The sequence below is a fragment of the Aotus nancymaae genome, unplaced genomic scaffold (genome assembly GCF_030222135.1).
Source record: "Aotus nancymaae isolate 86718 unplaced genomic scaffold, 86718_ANA_hifiasm-v0.15.2.pri h1tg000030l, whole genome shotgun sequence".
In the NCBI taxonomy this organism is placed as follows: Eukaryota; Metazoa; Chordata; class Mammalia; order Primates; family Aotidae; genus Aotus; species Aotus nancymaae.
Genome location: NW_026988443.1, coordinates 832,130 through 855,114, shown reverse-complemented (window position 1 = coordinate 855,114; position 22,985 = coordinate 832,130). Strand labels below are relative to the sequence as shown.

Sequence of the window (22,985 nt, the reverse complement as noted above, 5' to 3'; positions counted from 1 at the left end):
GTGCTCACGGGAGCCTGTGTGCCTTGACTATTAGAGCCTCATCATTCTTAAATCTAATATGAGTTCTTAAATCAAGATGAATTCAACTAAAGATGAGCAAAAATAGAGGACAGGACAGAACTGCTATAATTTCTCTGCTTCATCATCAACAAATGGTAAGAGTTTTAAAGTTACCTTTGTGTTGTTTCTTCATCTTGATATGTGTCTTTTTATATCTTAATGAAATATCATGGAATACTGGAAGGTAAAAACATAAACACAGAAGGTTTAGGTGTGTGGCTTTAATGCCTTTGCAAATATTGCAAAGCAACGTACACTAGCCTCAACCGCCAATGCACATTCACTAAATGATAAGCTCTAATTTCATTCACTTTACTAACCTTCTTAGGAGATTGTTTTCATAATTCATGTATGTGTAAGAATATAATAAGAGAGAACACAAAGGTATCTATAGAGATATATTGCCACACATACTTTAACAAATGTAATCCTGCAAATTAAAAACAAAATAGATTAACACTCACTTGTATGGTCCTCATATCGTTCTATATAATGCAAATAGTGAACTGCTCTGTTCTTTGCCTGAAAGAAGGAAAATGTTTTTCTTAAATCTGTTGAAATTTACATCTTTTCAAGGATTCCAAAAATACTTTTAATAAAATGTTTCATTATTAAAAATTCATTTATGCAAAAAGGTTAGTATATACTTCTAAAATATAAGGACTTATTTTTTTTAATTCTTAACCACAATATCACTATCATGCCTAAAAAAAAGTAACAATAATTCCTGGCCAAGCGTGGTGGCTTACGTCTATAATCCCAGCACTTTCGGAGGCTGAGGTAGGCAGATCACTTGAGGTCAGGAGTTCAAGACCAGTCTGATCAACATTGAAAAACCCCATCTCTACCAAAAATACAAAAATTAGCCAGGCGTGGTCGGGGGCACCTGTAATCCCAGCTATCTGGGAGGTGGAGACAGAATTACTTGAACCTAGGGGATAGAGGTCGCAGTGAGTCAAGATCATGCCATTGCACTCCAGCCTGGGCAACAAGAGTGAGATACTATTTCAAAAAAAAAAAAAAATTAACAATAATTCCTTAGTATCTTCAAACATTCTGTCAGTGTTGAAACTTCTACAGCTGTCTCCTAACTTGGCTGGCAATTATAAATCTGATAAAAAATGGTGTGAAGGAATGTAAGTACTTCTGAAACTGATTTTTATGAGCTAATTAACTCTTGACAGCAAGCCTCCTGGGAAGGTTCTGGGACAAATTATTATCTTTTTGTGATTCCCACTGTGTCTAGTATATAGCTTACTAATCTTTTACTGAGTGTCAACCAAGAAAAGAATGTACATACTTTCCTGAAAGCATCCAACCGGTCAGTGGCTTTCCCAAGAGCAAAACCTTAAGAAAAAAAAAAAAAAAGCAAAACTAAGAAAAGAGACAAAAATTTGGCCCATGTGGCTTTTGCCACATTTCAAGTTTCACCTCCTACAATATTTTCTAGCACTTCATCTTTCCACCACCCACAAAAGACTTGCTATACAAAACCAATAACCGGCTGGGTGTGGTGATTCACGCTCGTAATCTCAGCACTTTAGGAGGCTAAGGTGGGAGGATCACTTGGGTCCAGGAGTTTGAGACCAGCCTGAGCAACATAGCAAAACTCTGCCTCTACTAAAAATAAAATTTTAAAAATTTGCCTGGCATGGTGGTGCCTGACTGTGGTCCCAACTACTTGGGAGGCTGAGGTGGGAGGATTACTTGAGTTTGGGAGTTTGAGGGTATAGAGCTATGACTGTACTCCAGCAAGCAGCTCGGGCAATAGAGCAAGACCCTGTATCAAAACAAACAAAAAAAAGTAACAAAACACGAAGCTACAGAGATCTGTTTTGAATTATTCTGGAAATAATAAATTTACACGTATTTATAAAAGCCAAGGTTAGATGTGGCCTTTTAAAAATAGCTAGATAAAATACACTCAACTTTTAAAAAACTAAGTATGTTCTAAATTAATTAGGCAAATCACTTTGAACATTTAAAGATAGATTAAAGGGGCCAGGAATGGTGGCTCATGCCTGTAATCCCAGCACTTTTGGAGGCCAAGATGAACAGATTGCTTGAGCTCAGGAGTTCAAGACAAGTCTGGGCAACATAGTGAGACCCTGTCTCTATAAAAAATACAAAAATTAGCCAGGCATAGTGGTAGGTGTCTGTTATCCCTGCTGCTCAAGAGGCTGAGGTCGGGGGATCACTTAAGCTCAGGAGGTTAAGACTGCAGTGAGCTGTAATGATGCAACTGCACTCCATCTGGGGTGACAGCAAGATCCTCTCAGGAAGGAAAAAAAACAAAACAAAACAGAAGAGGTGGGAAAAAACATCCACTGCTATAAAGTAAAACCATGATTTCACTGGAACGTCAAATGGAATTCAGATTTTAATTAACCAGGAATCCAAATCAATGACTCTTTAGTTTACAAACTCTTAACTATGAAATATGGTTTACCAGCAGTTACAGAGATGCTGCCATTATCTGCTGCCACTGTATCTTGTTTTTAACAACGTATTTTGTTTTTATATCATACAGGGGAAAATAACATAAGACAATACTGCTCTATACGACACGTGGGACCTCTGAGACCTGGGACAAAAGAGGCTGTGAATGCCAATTCCTAGTTTAAACAAAACAAATTAAACCATGGAAGTTCTAGAGGAAAATATGGGGAAACTTATTAATATTTATAATATTCAAATGACACTTTCTAAGCAAGACAGAAACCCAGTCATGATAAAAAGACTGATACATTTGCCACAGAAAGGCTTAAAACTTCTGTGTGGGGAAAAAATCAAAACCTAAGTCAAAATATCTGACTGACAAAGGGTTAATGTCCTTAACTCACCAACAGCTTATACCAATCAGTAAGGAAAATAATAACCACCCAATAGAAAAATGGGCAAAGCACATAAATGAACAGATCTCAAAAAAAAAAAAAAATGATGGCCAATAAACATGTAAAATGGTGTTCAAGCTCTCATACTTTAAAAAATACAAATAAAAACTGAGAGATTTGTTTCACAAATCATACTGACAATCAGTAAAATTTAATGATACCCAAGGCTGGCAAGGGCGAGATGGTGCAGAGCAACATACATTGGTGCAACCTTTTGGGAAGGGGCAATCTCGCAATATTTATCAACACTTAAAATGCATATAACCTTAGGGCAGCAATTTCACTGCAACAAGTTTCCCCTATTGATAAACTTGCAGAAGTAAAGCAAATTACATATACACGAACTGTACTGTTTTTTATAATTAGAAAAAAATTGGAAACAATATAAATATTCAGCACTAACTAGGTGATTTTCCTGTTTTCTTTTCCTTCAGTAGACATGAACACATTTCAAAAACAGGCGTCCACTATGGTAACTACACATAGGAGAAAATGTAAAGGACCAGCAAACCTACTAATTGGAGTAAACACTATTAACCTTTTCAGTGTATAGTTTTCCAGTCTTTTCTTTGCATATAAATATATTTAAAAAAAAAAAAAAAACTAGGATTTTATATGGTCTTATATAAAGTTTTTGTGTTTTTTAACTTAGCACATTATTTTATAAGTAATTTCCCATAATTTTTTAATGGATACAGAATATTACATTATATGGCTATATTATTTTTATAACCATGGCCCTATTGAACATTTAGTGTTTTTCTCTCTAATTTTCCACTATTATACATAATAAAATAATGTCCTAAGCCTTTTATAATACTCCTTTTCCTCAGAGGAAAAGGTATTTTCATCTTTTCTCCCTAAGGGATGTCATGGGCTTAACATAAGCTTTGTGAACCCAAACCACTAAAAGGTTTAATCAGTGGAAAAAGTCTGGCCAGCAGCATGATACTGTGGGCTCCACAGCATGGCCCGTACCACACCTGCCCCTGCACACCACTGCCACTGAGGTGCCAACACTCCCCACTCACCTGCAGCTCCTCTTCCGTTCCCCACAGCCACCAGGACACGAATCGATTTCTTTCTTCCCTCTTTCGCTGTCATACTGAAAACATTTCTTACCTAAAAGGCAAAATGTCTCAGAAATATAGCACATTAAGAAAATCTGAAGGAGGGAACTAGAGGGATCTGCCTTTCTTGCAGGCATACACGGTGAACAGGCACACACAGAGAACATCCTCCAACTCCCGAGCAAAAGTAGCAGCCTTTCTCCAAACAAAACCTCCTCCTTGACTGTTTCAGAAAGAAAACAGAAACGAGACTTTCTCTTCGTTTCACAGGGTTATGAGAGGGTTCAACTGAGAAAACCTTTAAAGGAATTTGACATTATACATCTCGATATATCCTGTCTTAATGAAGGTACCACAAGAAAGAAAAAAGTTGCTGATCAAACTTTGATATAGTTTATCACTGATTGTAAGATGTATCCCAATGTCAGAGACGTTAAAATGTGAGGAAAATAATCCTTAGAAATTATGACAGGCAGTATACAGATATAACGAGCACAGGAGTGGCTCTCTATGCTAAGGATTTTTTGGTTTTTTTTGAGACAAGAGTTTCGCTCTTGTTGCCCAGGCTGGAATGCAATGGCATGATCTCAGCTCACTGCAACCTCTGCCTCCCGAGTTCAAGCAATTCTCCTGCCTCAGCCTCCCAAGTAGCTGGGGTTACAAGCATGTTACAAGCATGTTACACCACACCTGGTTAATTTTGTATTTTTAGTAGAGACGGAGTTTCTCCATGTTGGCCAGGCTGGTCTTGAACCCCTGACCTCGTGATCCACCCACCTTAGCTTCCCATAGTGCTGGGATTACAGGTGTGAGCCACCGTGCCCGGCAGGATTAGCATATTTGGAAATATTTGGAAATACCTGCTTATTCTGAATTATAGGAAAATGTGTATTTTTTCTGTGTATTTAAAAGGCCAGGAACTATGAACTGTTAACTAAACTGCTTACACAGCAGCTGGCTCTCTAGTACATAGCTGTCTCTTTCCCATAAAATGGGGTTAAAAGGAAAGGGAGCTTGAATCCACCCCCATGGATCTTATCGAAAATCACCCACATACATACAAATTCTTCAAAGAGATTAACTTTCAAAAGCTCTAAGTGGGAATACCAAAGACATAATATTGGTAAACATTTTAAATCCTACAATGCAATTGATATTGAGGAAACAATACAGATATTAGGTGAGGCTCAATCACAAACTCAATAAATGATTATTCCACATGGTATTAAACACTGAGCATTCAGTGCCAGCTCAAAGGGAAGTTGACTATTTTAGAGAACGCTCCAGAAAGTGACTATAGTTTACTTGATACAGGCTTTAGTTTCAAAGGCCTGTGAGGAACCCAGAGACCATTTCCCTATCAAAAACCAGACATGCACCACAACTTTAAGCTTTCTACCCTGCCCCAGAGCTCCACCCAACCCCAGCTTCCTGCACTGAGTGCTAGATACAGCTGGTCTATAATTCAAAAATAGACTCCCAATGCTACTTTAGTCTTAGGAAATAGGAAATTTAAACCTCAACTCCAAATCCTGCAGTTCACAATACTACCTTATCATTAGACCTCAATCTGGTAGCACCCCCACAGAGTGCAGTAGTCAGAAAAGCCAGTATCAAGTAAATGATATTAAAGTTGCATAATTTCCTTCCCCAGATCAGCTGTGTGTAAGAAATAGTCATGCCAAGGCATTCCCTCACAGTTCCTCTTGTCCTGTCCCTGCCCCCTCCACCCCAGCCTCTCCAAAGGCTTAACCAGGTATTTAATTCTGCAAGCCTACCTCAAGAATTCTGGTATCAAAATCCTCGTATGTTTCTGTAGGAAGAAAAGAAACAGGCATACAGATGAAATGTGTGTACACAACTAACATGAAAGCATTTTCAGCATGGGCACCATCACAGATCTTTTGGTCCTACTCTCAAGGCCATGCCCCAGTTACCCCTCATCACTAGAGACTGCTCCACCAGTATGTTCATAAACTCAGACACTGATCTCCTTACCTGCATCCTCCTCCTGGCCATCCATCTCTATCTCATCAGCTTCTGGCCCCTCCAGACCCTGGATCCCTGCTTTCCCTTCCGCTTCCCTCTGTCTTCACGGCCTCTCCCACTCAGCCAAGACACCATAGTCCATCATTTCCACCAGATCTTGTGAATGCCCTCAAACCCTTCACCCTTTGCTCTCTCCACACTAGCCAGACCTGCAGCTCTTGGCCACTCCTGACCTGCTGGATGCTGCTAGAGAGAAGTCAAAGTATTCATACACAGGGGCCACTAAAAATTCATGGACTCCAATTCCATCAAGTCTTCCCTGCTGCCAGCTGGCCTTTTTGTCCTTTCAGTTAGGCCTCTCTCCACTTACCACTGCAGCCATTTCAAAGACTCTCTGTGTTCTTTTTTTTTTTTTTAACATTTTTATCACAGATAATTTCAATCAAAGAAAAATAGAACAGCAGAACCAACAAAAGCTTATGTATGCATTAGTCAGCTTCAACACACATCAACCCACAGCCAATTTTCTTTCCTCTAAACTCTGTTCAACTCTCACTCCACTGGCTAATTTCAAAGCCAGTTTCAGATACCCTACCTTTTCATAAATAATCTGGAGGCCATAATCATCAATGTTCCCACCTCACTCTCCGCAGATGATTCCACCTCTTCCTTACAGACCAACTGCGGCCCCACATTACGCAACGCCCTCCCCTACCTTTCCACTACAACCCCACAGGCTCACCTGACTCTCTGCCCTGCCCTTCCTTCTGTGAACAAGTGAAGCCATGTCTCTAGACTCTGGATCTGGGCCGTTGTGAGGGACTTGGTTCATTGACTTTGTTCTCTTCCTTCCATACCTTCCTCCTCCTGACTGAAGCATTTTGATCAGTTCTAAGCATGTTCCTTGGAATCTCTCCATTTCAACCTCTCCCCTCCTCTTTACACCAAAGTTCTTAAGAAAGCAGTCAAACTCTCAGCTATTTCCTCTTCTCTCATTCATCGACAAGAATAGGCTTCTTGGATGATTTTTACTGCTTTACATACTCAAAGAGGGAGCGGGAAACTTTGTTTTCAAATTTGGCCTAAGTATTTTCAATATTTGCTTCATGTGTTCTTTTATAGGATTAATGACAACTATCTGCTTTGCTGACTTCTAGTACGGAAATAGCACTCCCAAGCCATGCTGCTCCACAGGTGCCCCTGTGGCCAACAGTTTTTGGGAAACACTGTATCCTACAGGCAGCTCCTGCAGGTCTACAGTGCACATCCCCACATTTAAGGATCTGAGAAGGTACACAATAAACACCAGGAACCCAGTGCTTTCTATCCTGTTAGTAGAATACTTCTGCACTCCATAAAATACAGTTGGGATATTAATATATGTTATTTCAAAGATGCTCAAATCTTTTTTGGAAAAAGGCAAAATAAAGACAAGTAATAATACCATTTCAAGGAAATTTTAAACTACAAGCACTCTCTCTGTCTTTGTCACAAAGGCAAACAAAACCAGGAGTCTGCTACCTCCATTAGGACCAGGGTCAGGGGGTCCAAGACTGACGCCTCCCCATGACCTTCCACTCCATCCTCGCTCCCGTTTAACCTTCATCTTCCTCCTTCGGTCCCACTCTTCTCTCTGCTGGATCATGTCCGCCTTCACCTTCTCCTGTTCTTCCTTGCTTCTTTGGGCAATGGTCTGCACTGCTCCATTTTTCATAAGAGGAACATTCAGACCAGGCCACAGAAAACCACAATGCCCTGAAGGTTTAAAAATATTATAAATAATAATTTTTTTAAAGTACCCATTTTCCAAGTGTTAAAAAATCATGCAATCCATGTACAGATAATGATGACACTGTTCACTGGAGCATAAGCTAACATATTACCTTGGTAGGTCACTTGGCACAATCAAAATCTTAAATGTACTTCATGGTATTACCTAAAGAAACACTCACATACAGGTACAAAGCATATGGATGCTTGAACAAGGACATCCACTGAAATATTATTTGTAAAAGCAAGCAATGCAAGTAGTCCAAATATCCAGCAATTGTGGACTGGTTAAATGAACCACAGCATCTCCACTGAAGCATTCTGCATTAAATCAAAAGAACGAGGTAGCTCTCTAGGTTCTGATGGGGCATAATTTCCAAGACTTATTATTGAATGAAAAAAGTAAACTGTCAGACAACAAGTACCATGTGACATAATCTAAATTATTTTTTTTAACAAAGATATCTATTTCTTTTTAGGTATTTATCCATAAATTAAATACATAATACCTTTAGTATTACCTTTTTAGGTATTTATGTATTAAAAAACTGAAGGAAACACACCAATATGAGGCCAGTGGTTTCCTTGAGGGAGAGAGGACTGAAGAAAGTAGAAGCAGCATCCAGGGGGACTTTAGGTTTCTCTGTAATCTTTATATTTTTTACTGAGAAAGTATATATACATGATTCTTATAATTTTAAAAAACAAGTGTTAAAAAAATAAGATATAAGGTAAGAATGGCTCAAGCCTGTAATCCCAGCACTTTGGGAGGCCGAGGCGGGTAGATCACTAGGTCAAGAGATTGAGGCCATCCTGGTCAACATGGTGAAACCCCATCTCTACTAATACAAAAAATTAGCTGGGCATGGTGGCACGTGCCTGTAATCGCAGCTACTCAGGAGACTGAGGCAGGAGAATTGCCTGAACCCAGGAGGCGGAGGTTGCGGTAAGCCGAGATCGCGCCATTGCACTCCAGCCTGGGTAACAAGAGCGAAACTCCGTCTCAAAAAAAAAAAAAAAAAAAAGATATAAGGTAAGAAAAAAAGAAAAACATCCGAGTAGACATGTGATGCTGGAGGTGTGGTACCAGGTGTTTTCTTTATTCCTGAAAGGTCATTACTATCAAAGATGGTTTGTCAGCAAGCACAGGACAAGAAGGGCTGATTGAAGTACACTACACTATTTTTACTCTTCCAAAACCATGAGTATAAACAATTGTGTGTTCTAGGTGTCAACAAACTAAGGCCCACAGGCCAACTAAGTCCACCACTTGTTTTTGTAAATGAAGTTTTACTGGAACATAGTGATGCCTATTCCACAGTGTACTGTCTGTGGCTGTTTGTTGAAAAATTGGATGCTATACAGATAAAAAGCATTTAAAAGTATTAAAAACCTAAAACTTTTCTACAACAGCAGAGTTGAGCAGCTGCAAAACAGACTATGTAACTCACAAAGCCAAAAACATTTACTATCTTCCCTTTCCAGGGAATATTTGCCAACTCTCCATTTATTCTCTATTTTACCACTAATCATAACCTTTTTGAGGGCACACACTGTTATAGGAGATGACACACAGGGATATTTAATGCTTGCTGAATGAATAAATCCATTTCTACGGGATCTTCCTCCCCCAGAATCCTGGAAATGAGTAGTAAGTCATCTGGTTGAATTCTAAAACCACGGATTCTAGTGCCCTTCATGAGAAATGTTTTGATGCTTCTCATTTGTAAAGTATCTTTAAAATCTGGGATAAAAAACTTTAAAAAGCACTTTAGTTGTTTTTATGAATAAGTTTACCTTCACCGATGATCTGACCCCTGTTCAGATCCTTTCTTTTCTTCTTTTTACTTCTTTTGCCTCTTCCTTTTCTTGTTCCAGCACCGGTCTCTGCTAAAGCACCTTTCCACAGCTCACCTGCAGTCACTGTAATGAAACAGGGTTTTTTTTTTTTTTTTTTTTCTAATTCTGTAGTTTTCAAGCAATGGTCTATGCTCTCCTATAGAATAATAAGGGAAGTAGAGGTCAGCTTATAGCTTTACCCATATATCACTGAGGTAATGAAAGCAAAATTAAATCATTCTTTGCACATATCAGATGGTTACATTTGGAAAGCCCAAGAAGAGACAATTCTATTACTTTCCTCCACAAAACTCTCACTATTTGATTTTGCCCTCTGTTTAAAAGCCAGCATTTAAATCTCAGTTACTTACCAATAAGTTTTTTTCCCTGATATTTTATCAACCATGATGTAGGCCTCCTCCCTGTCCTCTTGCCTCCATTATAAGCAGTAAAATAATAACTATCCTTCCTAAGTTTCCTAGTCCAAACAAGAATCAACATTTCAATCTGAACCCATGAATCTGGACCACAATCTATAGTTATAAAATCAGCTGTTGACCAGGCACATTCCTATAATCCCAGAACTGTGGGAGGCTGAGGCAGGAGGGCCACCTGAGCCCAGAGTTTGAGTCCAGACTGGACAATACAGTGAGACATCATCTCTACTAAAAATTCAAATATTAGCCAGGTGTGGTGGCATGTGCCCACGGCCCCAGCTACTTGAAAGGCTGAGGTGGGAGTTTGAGATTACTATAATTATGCCACTGTACTCCAGCCTTGAAGACAGAGCAAGACTGTCTCAAAAAAAAAAAAAAAAAAAAAAAGAAAAAGAAAAAGACAGCAAGTCATTAGTCAACCTTTGAATACCATTATGCTATTAAAAATGTTTTTAATCCTTTTTCAAATTATAAAATAGTTATTTTTTTTTAAATCCGGAAAATACAGAATGTAATAATTATAATCCCATTACCACTGTTAGATAAGAATGTACATTGTACCTTTTTCTTTATACATGTATGCATAGTATATATTGGTTTGTGAGTCTTTTCCCATATTCTTAAATATTATTCATGATCATAATGTTCTATAATGGCTATAAGGTGAATTAAGTTCTTTTAATAGAGATTTTACTATTTTTACAACAGGTCTAAGATTCCAAATAACCTAAAAGGCTAGTTAGAACACATCTACTATCATTTCAATCCTTTCTGTCATTTTCCGGAAGGGTGAAGCTAGGTTAATATATACACCTATTAACTATCATAGTTATAAAAGATAAAGTTCATGTTATATATATACACACATATACATAAATCCACTGTAGTATCTAATTTTATACACCAAGTTACTTCTCTCTTAATCATGCTAAGTAACACAGCTTGCTAATTTGAATCAAAGGGATTTAAACAGTGGATCCTCCACAGAAAAGAGATAGGTTTGCAAGGACAAGGTTCGATATTCGTAGGAAATCTTAACAAGTTTTGAAAAAGTGTGTCCTATTTCCTGGAGATTCAGAAAATCAAAGACTATTTCCTACTGAAACAGCAAAAACTAGCCACATGCAAGTTTCAACTGAGATGGCCTCACTGGAGTGAATCTTACTATTACTTGGAGCCATAAACCCACAAAAGTACTGAGTCTTGTAACTGAGGAAGAATGCCAGTGAATGAAGAGAGTCCGAGGCAGGGGTAGAACAACCATGAAGGATGAGGTCTCGGAGGGTAAGGCCACCTCTAGAACAAGGATTTTTAGAACGGAAAAAGGCTATTAAAAAATAAAAATTCCCAAGGCTTGTAAATCTGATATACCCACTAAAGTACTAAGTCAACTCTTAGAAAAAACTGGGGCTATGGATACCAAGGGGAGAGACTAAAAGCCCCAACTCTACCCATCTCTCTCTTCTCTGTACTGAAATCTGCAGGTTCAGCTAAACCTATGTTGCTTAATCCCCCACCAAGACTTTTCTGTGTTGTTGCGACACAAATGACCTAGTTATCAGGAGATTTCCAAATTAAATCGAGCTGTGCAGTCTTACGACCATAGAATATTTCATTGTATAGAATGAATACATTGTATAGAATGTATAGAATCTATACAATGAAATATTCTATGGTCGTAAGACTGCACTGCAGAAGTCCATTGAAAAATGTAATATATTACTACATGAAAAAAGCAGCAAACTCAGTATTTCAGGGTAGTAGGAATACAGGTGACTATCTCTTTTTTTTCCCTGCATTTACCAAATATTCTAAACTAATAATGAACTGTCTTTGTAATATTAATTTCTTTTAACCTGCCTAATGCTGAGTTGTGAATTCAATCTCCATTTATTTATTTATTTAGGAGACAGAGCTTCTTGTTGCTCAGGCTGGAATGCAATGGTGTGATCACCTTAGCCTCCCGAGCATCTGGGACTACAGGCGCATGCCAACATACCCAGCTAATTTTTGTATTTTTAGTAGAGACAGGGTTTCACTAAATTGGTCAGGCTGGTCTTGAACTCCTGAGCTCATGATCCACCTGCCTCGGCCTCCCAAAGTGCTGGGATTACAGGCATGAGCCACTGTGCCTGGCCTTCAATCTCCGTTTATTACCTGACAAGCTAGTCTCAGTTCAGATTAGACTCTTTCAAACGCTATCACAAATAAGAGTAGTGTTAATGAATAAATCTCCTTAAAACTAACTTTTCCCAATTAGATGTCCTGTCTCCTCAACTAAGGCACAAATGAAAACATGAATATATTCTTGGTGTGAATCTAAGTCAGCAAGGGATATTGGCCATGATTCAATATTCTTCAGGCCTCAGGTGCCCCAAATGAGGGGACTAAAGCAAACTGGAACTCCCCAAAATACAAATGGTAGCATGTAAGATAATTCTAGGAGGTACATCAAGGAACATTTTCATTTTAACAGTACATTCTAATCACTAAAATCTTAATTCATATAAAAAAGATGAAAAATTCAGATACAAGAAATCCTTTTCCTGTTTCAAGAAACAGGAAGTTTGTGGCCACTCTACATACATTTAGTGAAGAAACTATACGGTCTATACTGCTGGCCCATCAGGTAACTGGAAGAAGAAACACGGCATTGTGTCTGCAGCACACGGCTCAAGCTGGCGTAAGGATGGGTGTCTCTGGTTCCCAGTGATGACAAAGGGCCTGTAGGCAGATGGGTTAAACTTTGAGTTAGACACTTCATGGCTGTGGAAAAACACTGATAGCATCAAATAATCATTACTAACAAAAATAAGTCACTAAAATCCTGAACTTCTAAGAATCAGATTTTTAGGACAGTCTTTCTTTTAAAAATAAAACAAAACTTTTGACCAATAACAACCTAAATGCCCATCCTAATTGGGAAAGTTATAGTTCATCCACACAATGGGCGCAATGTGTAAAGAAAGAAGATTTGTCCATACCAGAGTTTCTGCACTGCACTCGATAACCTAGATGAGCAGTCTACTCAGGGCAATTGGCGCCCTCTGCTGTATGCAGCCAGCAAGATACTGCAGTGGAAAGACCTGCAACTGGCCTGGTCAGAAGCGCAAGGTGCAGGAGAGCATGTACACTATCCTACCCTTCATGTCAAAAAACAAGGAGCGGCCATGAATGCACTTCATAGACTATCCCAGAAGTATGCAGGAACCTGGAAACAACAGTTGCCTCTGGGGAAGAAATATGATACATTTAAAACTGGATATGAGGGACTTGCTTTTTTTGTATTTTTTGAAATTGTTATCACCAAATGCACATACTACTTAAAAAGTTTTTAAACATCTATGTCTTAGAGGCAGCATCTAATCAATTCATGGAGGGTAAAGTCCTGTGAAGGAAGAGGGGAGGGTGAGAATTGGTGGATGTGAAGAAATGGGAACACTCCTAACAAATAAGAGTGCACACACCCTTAAGCTTTGCATTTCAATAGAGATACTAGTGACTACAAGAGAAGTGATACAGGAAATTAGAACAGCCCTAGAGAAAAGAAAACAAAGTTATTTAAGGGTATGGGCTTGAAAAATAGAAAATCAAACAGTGACAACAGCTATTTTCAAGTCTACATGAAGTGACGAAGAAGATGGTAACAGCTGTTTTATGGCCACAGAGGGCCACACACCAGCAATGACCTTCCATGGCAATAACAAGTAGTATTAAATGGTTACAGTAAGCTATCGAAATATGTCCACAGCATACAGACACTGAAAAATAAAGGAACAATCCCCTTTTAATTAAATTAGATGATCTTTGAATGATTTTAGATGATCTTTAAAATTATTTAAATATCAAAATTTAATTAAAAGGTTATTCCTCTCTTAATTAATTTAAATGATCTAACTAAACTAGATCATTTAATCCAACCCCTTCATTTTACAAAATAAACTTAGGTCTATGAGGTTAGGGAGTTGCTGAAAGTCACAAGACTAGTTAGTAGGTGGGATTTAAACATTAATTCTGATTTCAGATGACTTACTAAGCTGCACAGAGGCAGACAGATGACACCCTGAGGTCCCTCTGGACCTATTAGCTCACTTAATGAATTAGTAAATAAAAAGTAGATGGGAAATACTGGCTTTTCATTTTTAAACTGAGGACTTCATCATTCCAAATCCCATCATGCAGCATACACTTTAGTTTTAGGTTTCCTTGTATGCTCTTTTTCTTTTTTTCTTTTTTTTTTTTTTGGCGATGGAGTTCTGCTCTTGTCACTCAGGCTGGAGTGCAATGGCCACGATCTCGGCTGACTACAACCTCCACCTCCCAGGTCAAGTGATTCTTCTGCCTCAGCCTCCTGAGTAGCTGGGATTACAGGCACCACCACCATACCCGGCTAATTTTCATATTTTTAGTAGAGACAGGGTTTCACCGTGTTGGCCAAGCTGGTCTTGAACTCCTGACCTCATGTGATCTGCCTGCCTCAGCCTCCCAAAGTGCTGGGATTACAGGCGTGAGCCACCACACCTGGCCAACTCTTTAATTTTCAACAAAATATCTTACTTAATATTAGGTTACTTACATTAACATTAAAGAAGATATTTAATCTTGTACTGTTTAGTACTGCAATCTCGGATATACTTCGAAAAGTGGAAAATTGTTACTAACAAATTTAGAATTCTTTAACCTTTTTTGAAAGCCTGAAATATTTCTCCTATCTAATAATGTTAAAAACGTCCAATTGTCAAAAGCAGAAAGAAATTGACTTTAGAGTTGAGAAGCAGTCACTTATAATACACTGTTACAACCGACTTTGTTTAAAATGTGTTGTAATTTTTAAAACGGGATGGCATCAGCTTATGCTAAATCACTCAGTTATAGATTATCCATCAATGATCAATTATCAGTTTTGCTCTCATTTTCTGAATTATTATTAATTTCAGTCTATGAACTCCCCGTCTCAGGAAACAGTTGCCCTGGAGTCCAAAATGCGCCAAGCCCAAAAAGCACCCTTGTGTGGGTCAAGTCAAAGACACCCAGAGTCCTTTGGGAGGCCAAGGTGGGTAGATCACTTGAGGTCAGGAGTTCAAGACCATCCTGGCCAACATAGTGAAACCCTGTCTCTACCAAAAATACAAAAATTACCTGGGCGTGGTGGTACATGCCTGTAAACCCAGCACTTCAGGAGGCCAAGGCGGGCGGATCACTTGAGGTCAGTTCTAACCATCCTAGCCAACATGGTAAAATCCTGTCTCTACTGAAAATACAAAAATTAGCCAGGCATGGTGGCACACGCCTGTAGTCCCAGCTACTCAGGAGGCTGAGGCAGAAGAATCACTTGAACCCAGAGACAAAGGTTGTAGTAAGCCGAGATAGTGCCATTGCACTCCAACCTGGGCAACAGAGCAAGACTCTCAAAAACAAACATCACACAGAGTCTGATCTCGAGGGTTTTTTGTTTCAGCATTTACAGTTTTCACCATGATGAACTTCTTCCTTCTAATTTAAATCTCATCTATTACGTCAAACCAGCTGATCAATGACGTGTTTGAGAGATTTTAGAAAACTATTGCTATTTGTCTGACCCATCTATTGCAGCACTTACAAAAATATAGTAACAGGTACTAAGGAAACTGTTGTAGGAAAAAGAAAATGTAATGATAGAATTCTACCTAACTCAGCTATAAGTATATACAAACTTAACAATAAAAACACTGATCGGAGATTAATCAAAAGTGTGCTTATAACTATGTTGGAGAAAGCAGGGAAAATGAAGAGTTAAATTCTCAATTAACGTAACAATGTTGATAAAGAATATCCACAACATAACTTATAAATATAACCAGAGAAAACTGAAATAATTAAAAAGTGTCACTGGCAATGAGAAGGAGTAGAAAAGGGAATTGGTTTTAAAATATAATCCTTTTAGTACCTTTTTGGAAGTTCAACATTTTAAGAAATAATATAACAGTTCAAAGTAGAAATTACTATCCCTATTTTATGGATGAGGAAACCAGGGCTCCCAGGTCACGTTTGCACCTGGCTGCAAAGATAGGAAGTGGTGGAGCAGAGAATTCTGCTTTCACTCCAACAGTCAGCCTCTTCCCCACCCAGGGCCTTGCCAGGGGCTGTCCCCTTGGCCGTAAACGCTCTGCTCTACTTTCCTCACAGAAGCCCTCTCTAGGCCCCACATTAGCTCAGGTCGGGGACCCTGCCTGGCTCACAGTAATAGAGGAAGCATCTTGTGAGTGAGTGAGTGAGTGAGTGAGTGAGTGAGTGAGTGAGTGAGCGAGTAAATGAATGAATCAACCAACCAACAAGTGAACAGACAAAGCGAAGAGCCCAGGTCTGCTAAGCTCCTCTCCAGGACCTCTCAACCGAGCTATAAAGGCATCTCACAGGTGAAGTTAACAAGAGGAAAGGGAACAAGAGTAAAAGCCAAGCCTAGCAACTGAGAGTTCCAAGTACTCAAGGGGACAGTAAGATTTCAATTCTGTCTTAACTATAGTCCATGTAAAAAAAACAGGATTTAACAGATCACAAGTATAATGGGCTCAGCATGGGTTGGCTTCCTTCCTTCCTAGAGAGTGAATGAAGAGAGGGCCCTGTCCTATGGCAGTGAAAGGCAGTGAAGGGCTGGTGCTACAGTATGAGAAAGCATCACAGTCTCCAGACAGCTCAGGTCCCAATCCTGCCAGGTACTGGCTGTGTGTTCCTAACAAGTCACTTAGCCTCTCAGAGACTCACTTCATTGTCTATAAAACGGGAATCGTAACTCCCTCATAAAAACTGGTGTGAGGATTAATCAAAATAATAGCTCTAAGTCTAATACACAGAAACAACCCAGTAATTATTATTTAGTTATTATTTTTTAAAGTGTGGAATCATAACAATTGCAATCGTTAAGAAATCTGAAAATACTCTTCAAATCCTATGTATTTCTATCATAAAGAATGTGATTATTGCAGTAAGACTAAACAGGCTAACAAATGAAAAAATAAGAGAGAAGAGAAAAAAGCAGGTGATTATTGACATTTTTAAAAACTATAGAAACTACTCCGACATTACGTCTTATGAGAAAAGGTAGTAGCATTAATGAATCTCACCATTGCTGAGAGCAGTCTTCCATGCCAAAATGGAAGCTGTTGGTAAGATGTTTAGGGAAAGCTGTCTCCCCAATAAATGACCTGCAAATTAAAAAAAAATGAAGATACATGTCTACATGAAAAGGAACATTTTAAACAGTAACACCCACAAAATATAGAATAAATAACCAAGACAAGGGAAGAAGTAATTTCTGGGCTCCGGGACAACTCGTCAAGTAGCTGACATCACACCTCATCTTCTCCCTTCACCCTCACAGCCAACTAGTTACCAAGCCCTTCAGTTTCCTCAAAAATCAATCCACCTGTCAGCTGTACCTTTTCCTGTGGCCTCAATGACTCTTATTTGCTCAAGTTTCATCATCATTCAGCCACAGAGTAACAACAGTTTCCTAGTAGGTTTCCTGCTTTCAATTTCTCCCCCTCTGCTTCATGGCTTTTCTAAAACAACAGGTCTGTCACTTCACAGCTCTGATAGATTATTCTCTGGTTCCCTACTACCTTCAGAACAAAGTCAAAACTCCTCAGCATAGCCTATAGGCCTGCCACATGGCCCTAAGCTTCCACACCAGCCTGCTGCCCCACCTCTCTCTCCTCCATCCTCCCTCTGGTCATGCCAGACTTATAGTCAGTCGTGAACCCACTGTGCTTTTGCATACTTCTGTGTCTCTGCAAGGTTCCCTGTCTGAAACAACACCTGTTAGCGAAGGCTCCCTGATTCTGCAGTGTTCCTGCTTCCCTCTGGAACCCCCGCAGCACCAGGCTGACCGTACCGTGTGCCCCCTCACACACTGGTAATCCAGAACAGGCTCCGACGAAGCATTTATGGCAAGTGATTTTTGACAAAAGTGTCAAGACCATTCAATGAGGAAAGAATCATGTTTTCAAGAAGTGGTGCTGGGACAACTGGATATCAACATATAAAAGAATGAAGTTGGCACCCTGCCTCACATCATAGATAAAAATTAATTCAGGCCGGGCGCAGTGACTCAGGCCGGTAATCCCAGCACTTTGGGAGGCTGAGGTGGGTGGATCACGAGGTCAAGATATCAAGACCATTCTGGCCAACATGGTGAAACCCCATTTCTACTAAAAACACAAAAAGGTGCACGCCTGCAGTCCCAACTACTCGGGAGGCTGAGGCAGGAGGATCGCTTGAACCCGGGAGGCAGAGGTTGCAGTGAGCTGAGACTGCACCACTGCACTCCAGCCTGCAACAGAGCGAGACTCTGTCTCAGAAAAAAAAAAAATAGAAGAAAAAGAAAAGAAAATTAATTCAAAATAAAAAAAAAATTAATTCAAAATGGACCAAAGACTTATAGGTAAGAGCTAAGATGATGAAACTTTTAGAAGAAAACATAGGGGGCCGGGCGTGGTGGCTCACGCCTGTAATCCCAGCACTTTGGGAGGCCGAGGTGGGTGGATCATGAGGTCAAGAGATCGAGACCATCCTGGTCAACATGGTGAAACCCCGTCTCTACTAAAAATACAAAAATTAGCTGGGCATGGTGGCGCGTGCCTGTAATCCCAGCTACTCAGGAGGCTGAGGCAGGAGAATTGCTTGAACCCAGGAGATGAGGTTGCGGTGAGCCGAGATCGTGCCATTGCACTCCAGCCTGGGTAACAAGAGCAAAACTCCGTCTCAAAAAAAAAAAAAAAAAATAGGGGTAAATCATCATGACCTTGGATTTTGCAATGGCTTCTTAGATGAGACACCTAAAGCACAACAACAGAAAGAAAAAATAGATCAATGAGACTTCACCAAAATTTAAAACTTGTGGCTTCAAAAATACTATCAAGACAGTGAACAGACAACACACAGAATGGGACAAAAATTTTGCAAATCATCTATCTGATATAAGGGTCTTATACCTAGAATATATAAAGAACACCTACAATTCAACAATAAAAAGACAACCCAATTTAAAAGTGGGCAAAATATTTGAATAGATATTTCTCTAAAAAACATACACAAATGGCCATTAACACATGATAATGTGCTTCTTATTCATGAGGGAAATGCAAATCAAAACCACAAACTGATAACCCTTCACATCCACTGGGCTGGCCAGGTACAGAGGCTCATGCCTGTAATCTCAACACTTTGGGAGACCAAGGCGGGAGGACTGCTCAAGCCCAGGAGTTCAAAACCAGCCTGGTCAACATTGTGAGATCCTGTCTCTACAGAATTTTTTTAAAATGAGCCAGGTGTGATGGCACACACCCGTAGTCCCAACTACTCAGAAGTGGGAGGGGTTACCTGAGCCCAGAAGGTGGAGGCTGCAGTGAGCTGTGACTGTGCCACTGCACTTCTACCTGGGCAATGGGGTGAGACCCTGTATTTAAAAAAAAAAAAAAAAAATCCACATCCACTAGGATGGCTATAGTCAAAAAGACAGATATTAAGTGCTCGCAAGAATGTGGAGAAACTGGAAGCCTCATATACTGCTAGGAATGTAAAATGGTACAGCTACTTTAGAAAACAGTTTGGCAGTTCCTCAACACCAAAACATAGGTCCCAGCACAGTGGCTCACCCTACAATGGCAGCACTTTGGGAGGCCAAAACAGGAGAATTGCCTGATCCCAAGAGTTAGAGACCAGCCTTGGCAACATAATGAGACCCACTCTCTACAAAAAGTAAGGAAAAACTAGCTGGGCATGGTGGCATGCACCTGTAATCCCAACTACTCAGGAGGCTGAGGTGTGAAGATCGCTTGAGCCTGTTAGATGGAGGCTGCAGTGAGCCGTGATCGTGCCACTACACTCCAGCCTGGGCGACAGAAGGTGGGAATGAAAGAAACATTAAACAGAGTTTCCATAGGACCCAGCAATTACAATCCTAAGTATATACCCAAGAGAAATAAAAACTTACAAAAACACTGCATACAAATGTTTCTAGCAAAATAGACCTAAGAGCCAAAAGGTGTAAACAAACCAAATGTTCAACTGATGAGGAGATAAACAAAATACGGTATTCATACAATAGAATATTATTCATCCATAAAGGATGAAGTACTGGTATATGCTACAAGGATGAACCTTTACAACATTATGCTAAATGAAAAGAAGCCAGTCACAAAAGAGCACATATTACATGATTCTACTTATATGAAATGTCCAGAACAGGCAGGTTACAGAAAGAGAGGGAAAGTACATCAGTGGTTGTGCTGGAGGCCAACGGGAGGCTGGGGAGTGACAGCTAAAATGTACATGTTTTCTTTTTGGAGTGATGATAATGTTGGCTGCACCGCTCTGGTGATATATTAAAAATCATTGAAACATACACTTTAAATGTATTAATTGTATGGTATGTGAATTGTATCTCAACAAGGAGGCTATTACCAAAAACAAAAAAACAGGCTTTGGAGTCAGGTGGTATGAGTGCCAAATCTGATGTCCACCTAGTCTAACCTTAAGCAAATTTCTGAATCTGTGTGCCTTAACGACCTCATCTGTAAAATGGGAGTAACAGTCTCTATCTCACGAAAGCATTGTAAAGATAAAGTAAGGAAAATGACGGAAAGCTACAACAGCTAGGAGCTATTTGAACGGGGCCTTGAAAGAGGAGGAGACGGCGAAAACATGGACAAAAGAATGTTCTAGTCAGATTTTCTGCCAAATGACTGCAAAGATTGCAGCTAAATTAGTTTTAAAATACATATATTCGGGTTTTAGGGGTCTTCAGATTTCGAAACTACAAACGCTGGATTGTGGACTTCCAGTAAAACTGAGGAAACAAAGCCGGGCACGGTGGCTCATGCCTGTAATCCCAGCACTTTGGGAGGCCGAGGTGAGCAGATCAAGAGGTCAAGAGATTGAGACCATCCTGGGCAACATGGTGAAACCCCGTCTCTACTCAAAAATACAAAAATTAGCTAGGCATGGTGGCACGCGCCTGTAGTCCCAGCTACTCGGGAAGCTGAGGCAAGAGAATAGCTTGGGCCCGGGAGGCGCAGGTTGCAGTGAGCAGAAATCGCGCCACGGCACTCCATCCTGGCGCCTGGCGACAGAGCGAGACTCTGTCTCAAAAAAAAAAAAAAAAAAAAAATTGAGCAAACAGAAAATGCAAATTCTATCACGGAGCGTAATGCTGGAGGGCAAGCCCACCCCGACAATACCAAATCAACCCGGGGGTCGCGCGCACCCCAAAGGCAATACTGGCCAGTTCCCGCTCCTCTTCGCCAAGCACGATCAAGCGATTTTGCGAAGGAAAGAACCCCGGAGAACGACTTCCAGTTCCCTCTCATTTTACAGACAAGAGCTCCGGGACCCAGAGAGGGAGAGGACGCGGGCAAGGTCACACAGCGGGTCTGCATAGGGTGGGAGCACGGCGTGAGGAACCGGGCCGCGGCTTCTCGCTTCCCTCCGCCCAGAATTCTGCAGGCCCCAGGCGAACCCCCACCTCCCGGCCCGCTCGGAGCCCCTGCTCCCGGCGTCCCAGCTCTCACCTGCCGTCCCGGTGCATAGCGCAGGGAGGCAGCCCGCAGCGCGCACCGCCGTCGCCATGCTGGAGCCCGAGCCGCGACTCGGCCTGCGCCCAGGGCAGCCTTGCCCACCGCCTACCGCAACTGCTCCTCATCAAACGGTGGGCCTCGGCCCCCAGCTGAATTCCCGAAGCCTAAGTCTATACCGCAGCGCAGGCCGGGGTGGGGGACTGTCCGGACGGGCTACACGGCAGGTGGAGCCCGGCGCGGCCGCGGACAGCCCCGCGGGGGCCTCGCGTTAGGACCCGAGGGCGGGGCTTGGACCTGCGGCCGGGCGTGGGCGGGCTAAGCTAGCGCCCGAAAGAGGGTGGAACCGACTAGGTGAATTTGGCTGCTCTTTCAGGGGCTCCGGAGAGGTCCGCTGGCGGGGGACCGTGGGCTTACCCGAACTGGCACTGCGGACCCCGGCGAGGTTCATAGGAGCACGGAAAGGGAGGGTCCAAGTGCAATGAGGATCTAAGGGATGAATAAGACGAGGAGTGTAGAGAAAGTGCTCATTCCCGACTCCAGTAAAGGTTTGAGTTTCATTAGATTAAGCACTTGAATGACCTGCATATCAGCGCACTTGTGGATTCATACTGATTCTAACGTTTGGTCGCACGTGCATATCTCAGCCCTGGGCCATGATTTTGTTTTGTTTTTTTTTTTATTGCCTCTATACCATCTACGCCTACTCGAGTGACCCAGACACCTGCAACACAGAAGGAAGGGCACAATGTCTTGTAAGAGGGTAGCCTGCTCAGACAAGCGTCTGGTTTTCAAGTCTAGCATAAAAATTTGCAAACATACAGAAGAGTGAAAATACTGACAAGCTAGAGTTAAAAATTATCAAGAGGAACACAGTTGTTTATTCTTTTCCCATTTTCTCTGCTAAAATAGACAATCTATTTCACTCCAGGCTATTCTGATGCACACCATTTTCAACAGACCTTTTACATCTTGAGTTGGCCAAATTAAGAGAAAAGAGATTGATTACACCCATGTGTAAAGCCAACTGCTTCAGGATAATTGGGAACTTGGGAAGACCAGCTAATTCCATGAGCAAGGACCTACTGCCACACTTCACTTGCTGTGGAGTGAGTTCCTAGGTCAGAGGTAACAGTGTGTGAAATAATAAAGTATTAAGTCCAAGGTTAGTTGTTTTGGCAGAAGCGCTGTGGGCAGGAACGGCAAATCCATATCCTAAGTGTCTATGCCAGTGAGAACAAAGTGCTGCCCTTTCCATGGTCCAATGTAATTAACTTACAACCAGATAGCTGACTGAGACCTCAGGAGTGGTGCCATATCAGGAGCTGTAGTTAGATTGTCCCTGGCAAGTGAAAGTCCATGTTGATCTCATGCGTC

General features: G+C 40.9%; 1 protein-coding gene across 1 annotated transcript in view; it reads right to left on the bottom strand.

The window, feature by feature from the left end:
* MRPS5 (mitochondrial ribosomal protein S5) overlaps positions 1-21,677 on the bottom strand; it is a 29,685-nt gene extending 8,008 nt beyond the window's left edge. Inside the window, exons 1-10 of the mRNA XM_012438319.3 lie at positions 21,606-21,677; positions 17,160-17,240; positions 12,646-12,783; positions 9,581-9,706; positions 7,535-7,768; positions 5,803-5,837; positions 3,986-4,076; positions 1,361-1,407; positions 525-582; positions 175-237 (exon numbers count right to left, since the gene is read on the bottom strand). Of these exons, the coding sequence (XP_012293742.2) occupies positions 175-237; positions 525-582; positions 1,361-1,407; positions 3,986-4,076; positions 5,803-5,837; positions 7,535-7,768; positions 9,581-9,706; positions 12,646-12,783; positions 17,160-17,240; positions 21,606-21,663 (931 nt within the window). The 5' untranslated portion in view covers positions 21,664-21,677. The remainder of the gene's footprint in view (positions 1-174; positions 238-524; positions 583-1,360; positions 1,408-3,985; positions 4,077-5,802; positions 5,838-7,534; positions 7,769-9,580; positions 9,707-12,645; positions 12,784-17,159; positions 17,241-21,605) is intronic.
* Between the last annotated feature and the right edge of the window lie 1,308 nt (positions 21,678-22,985).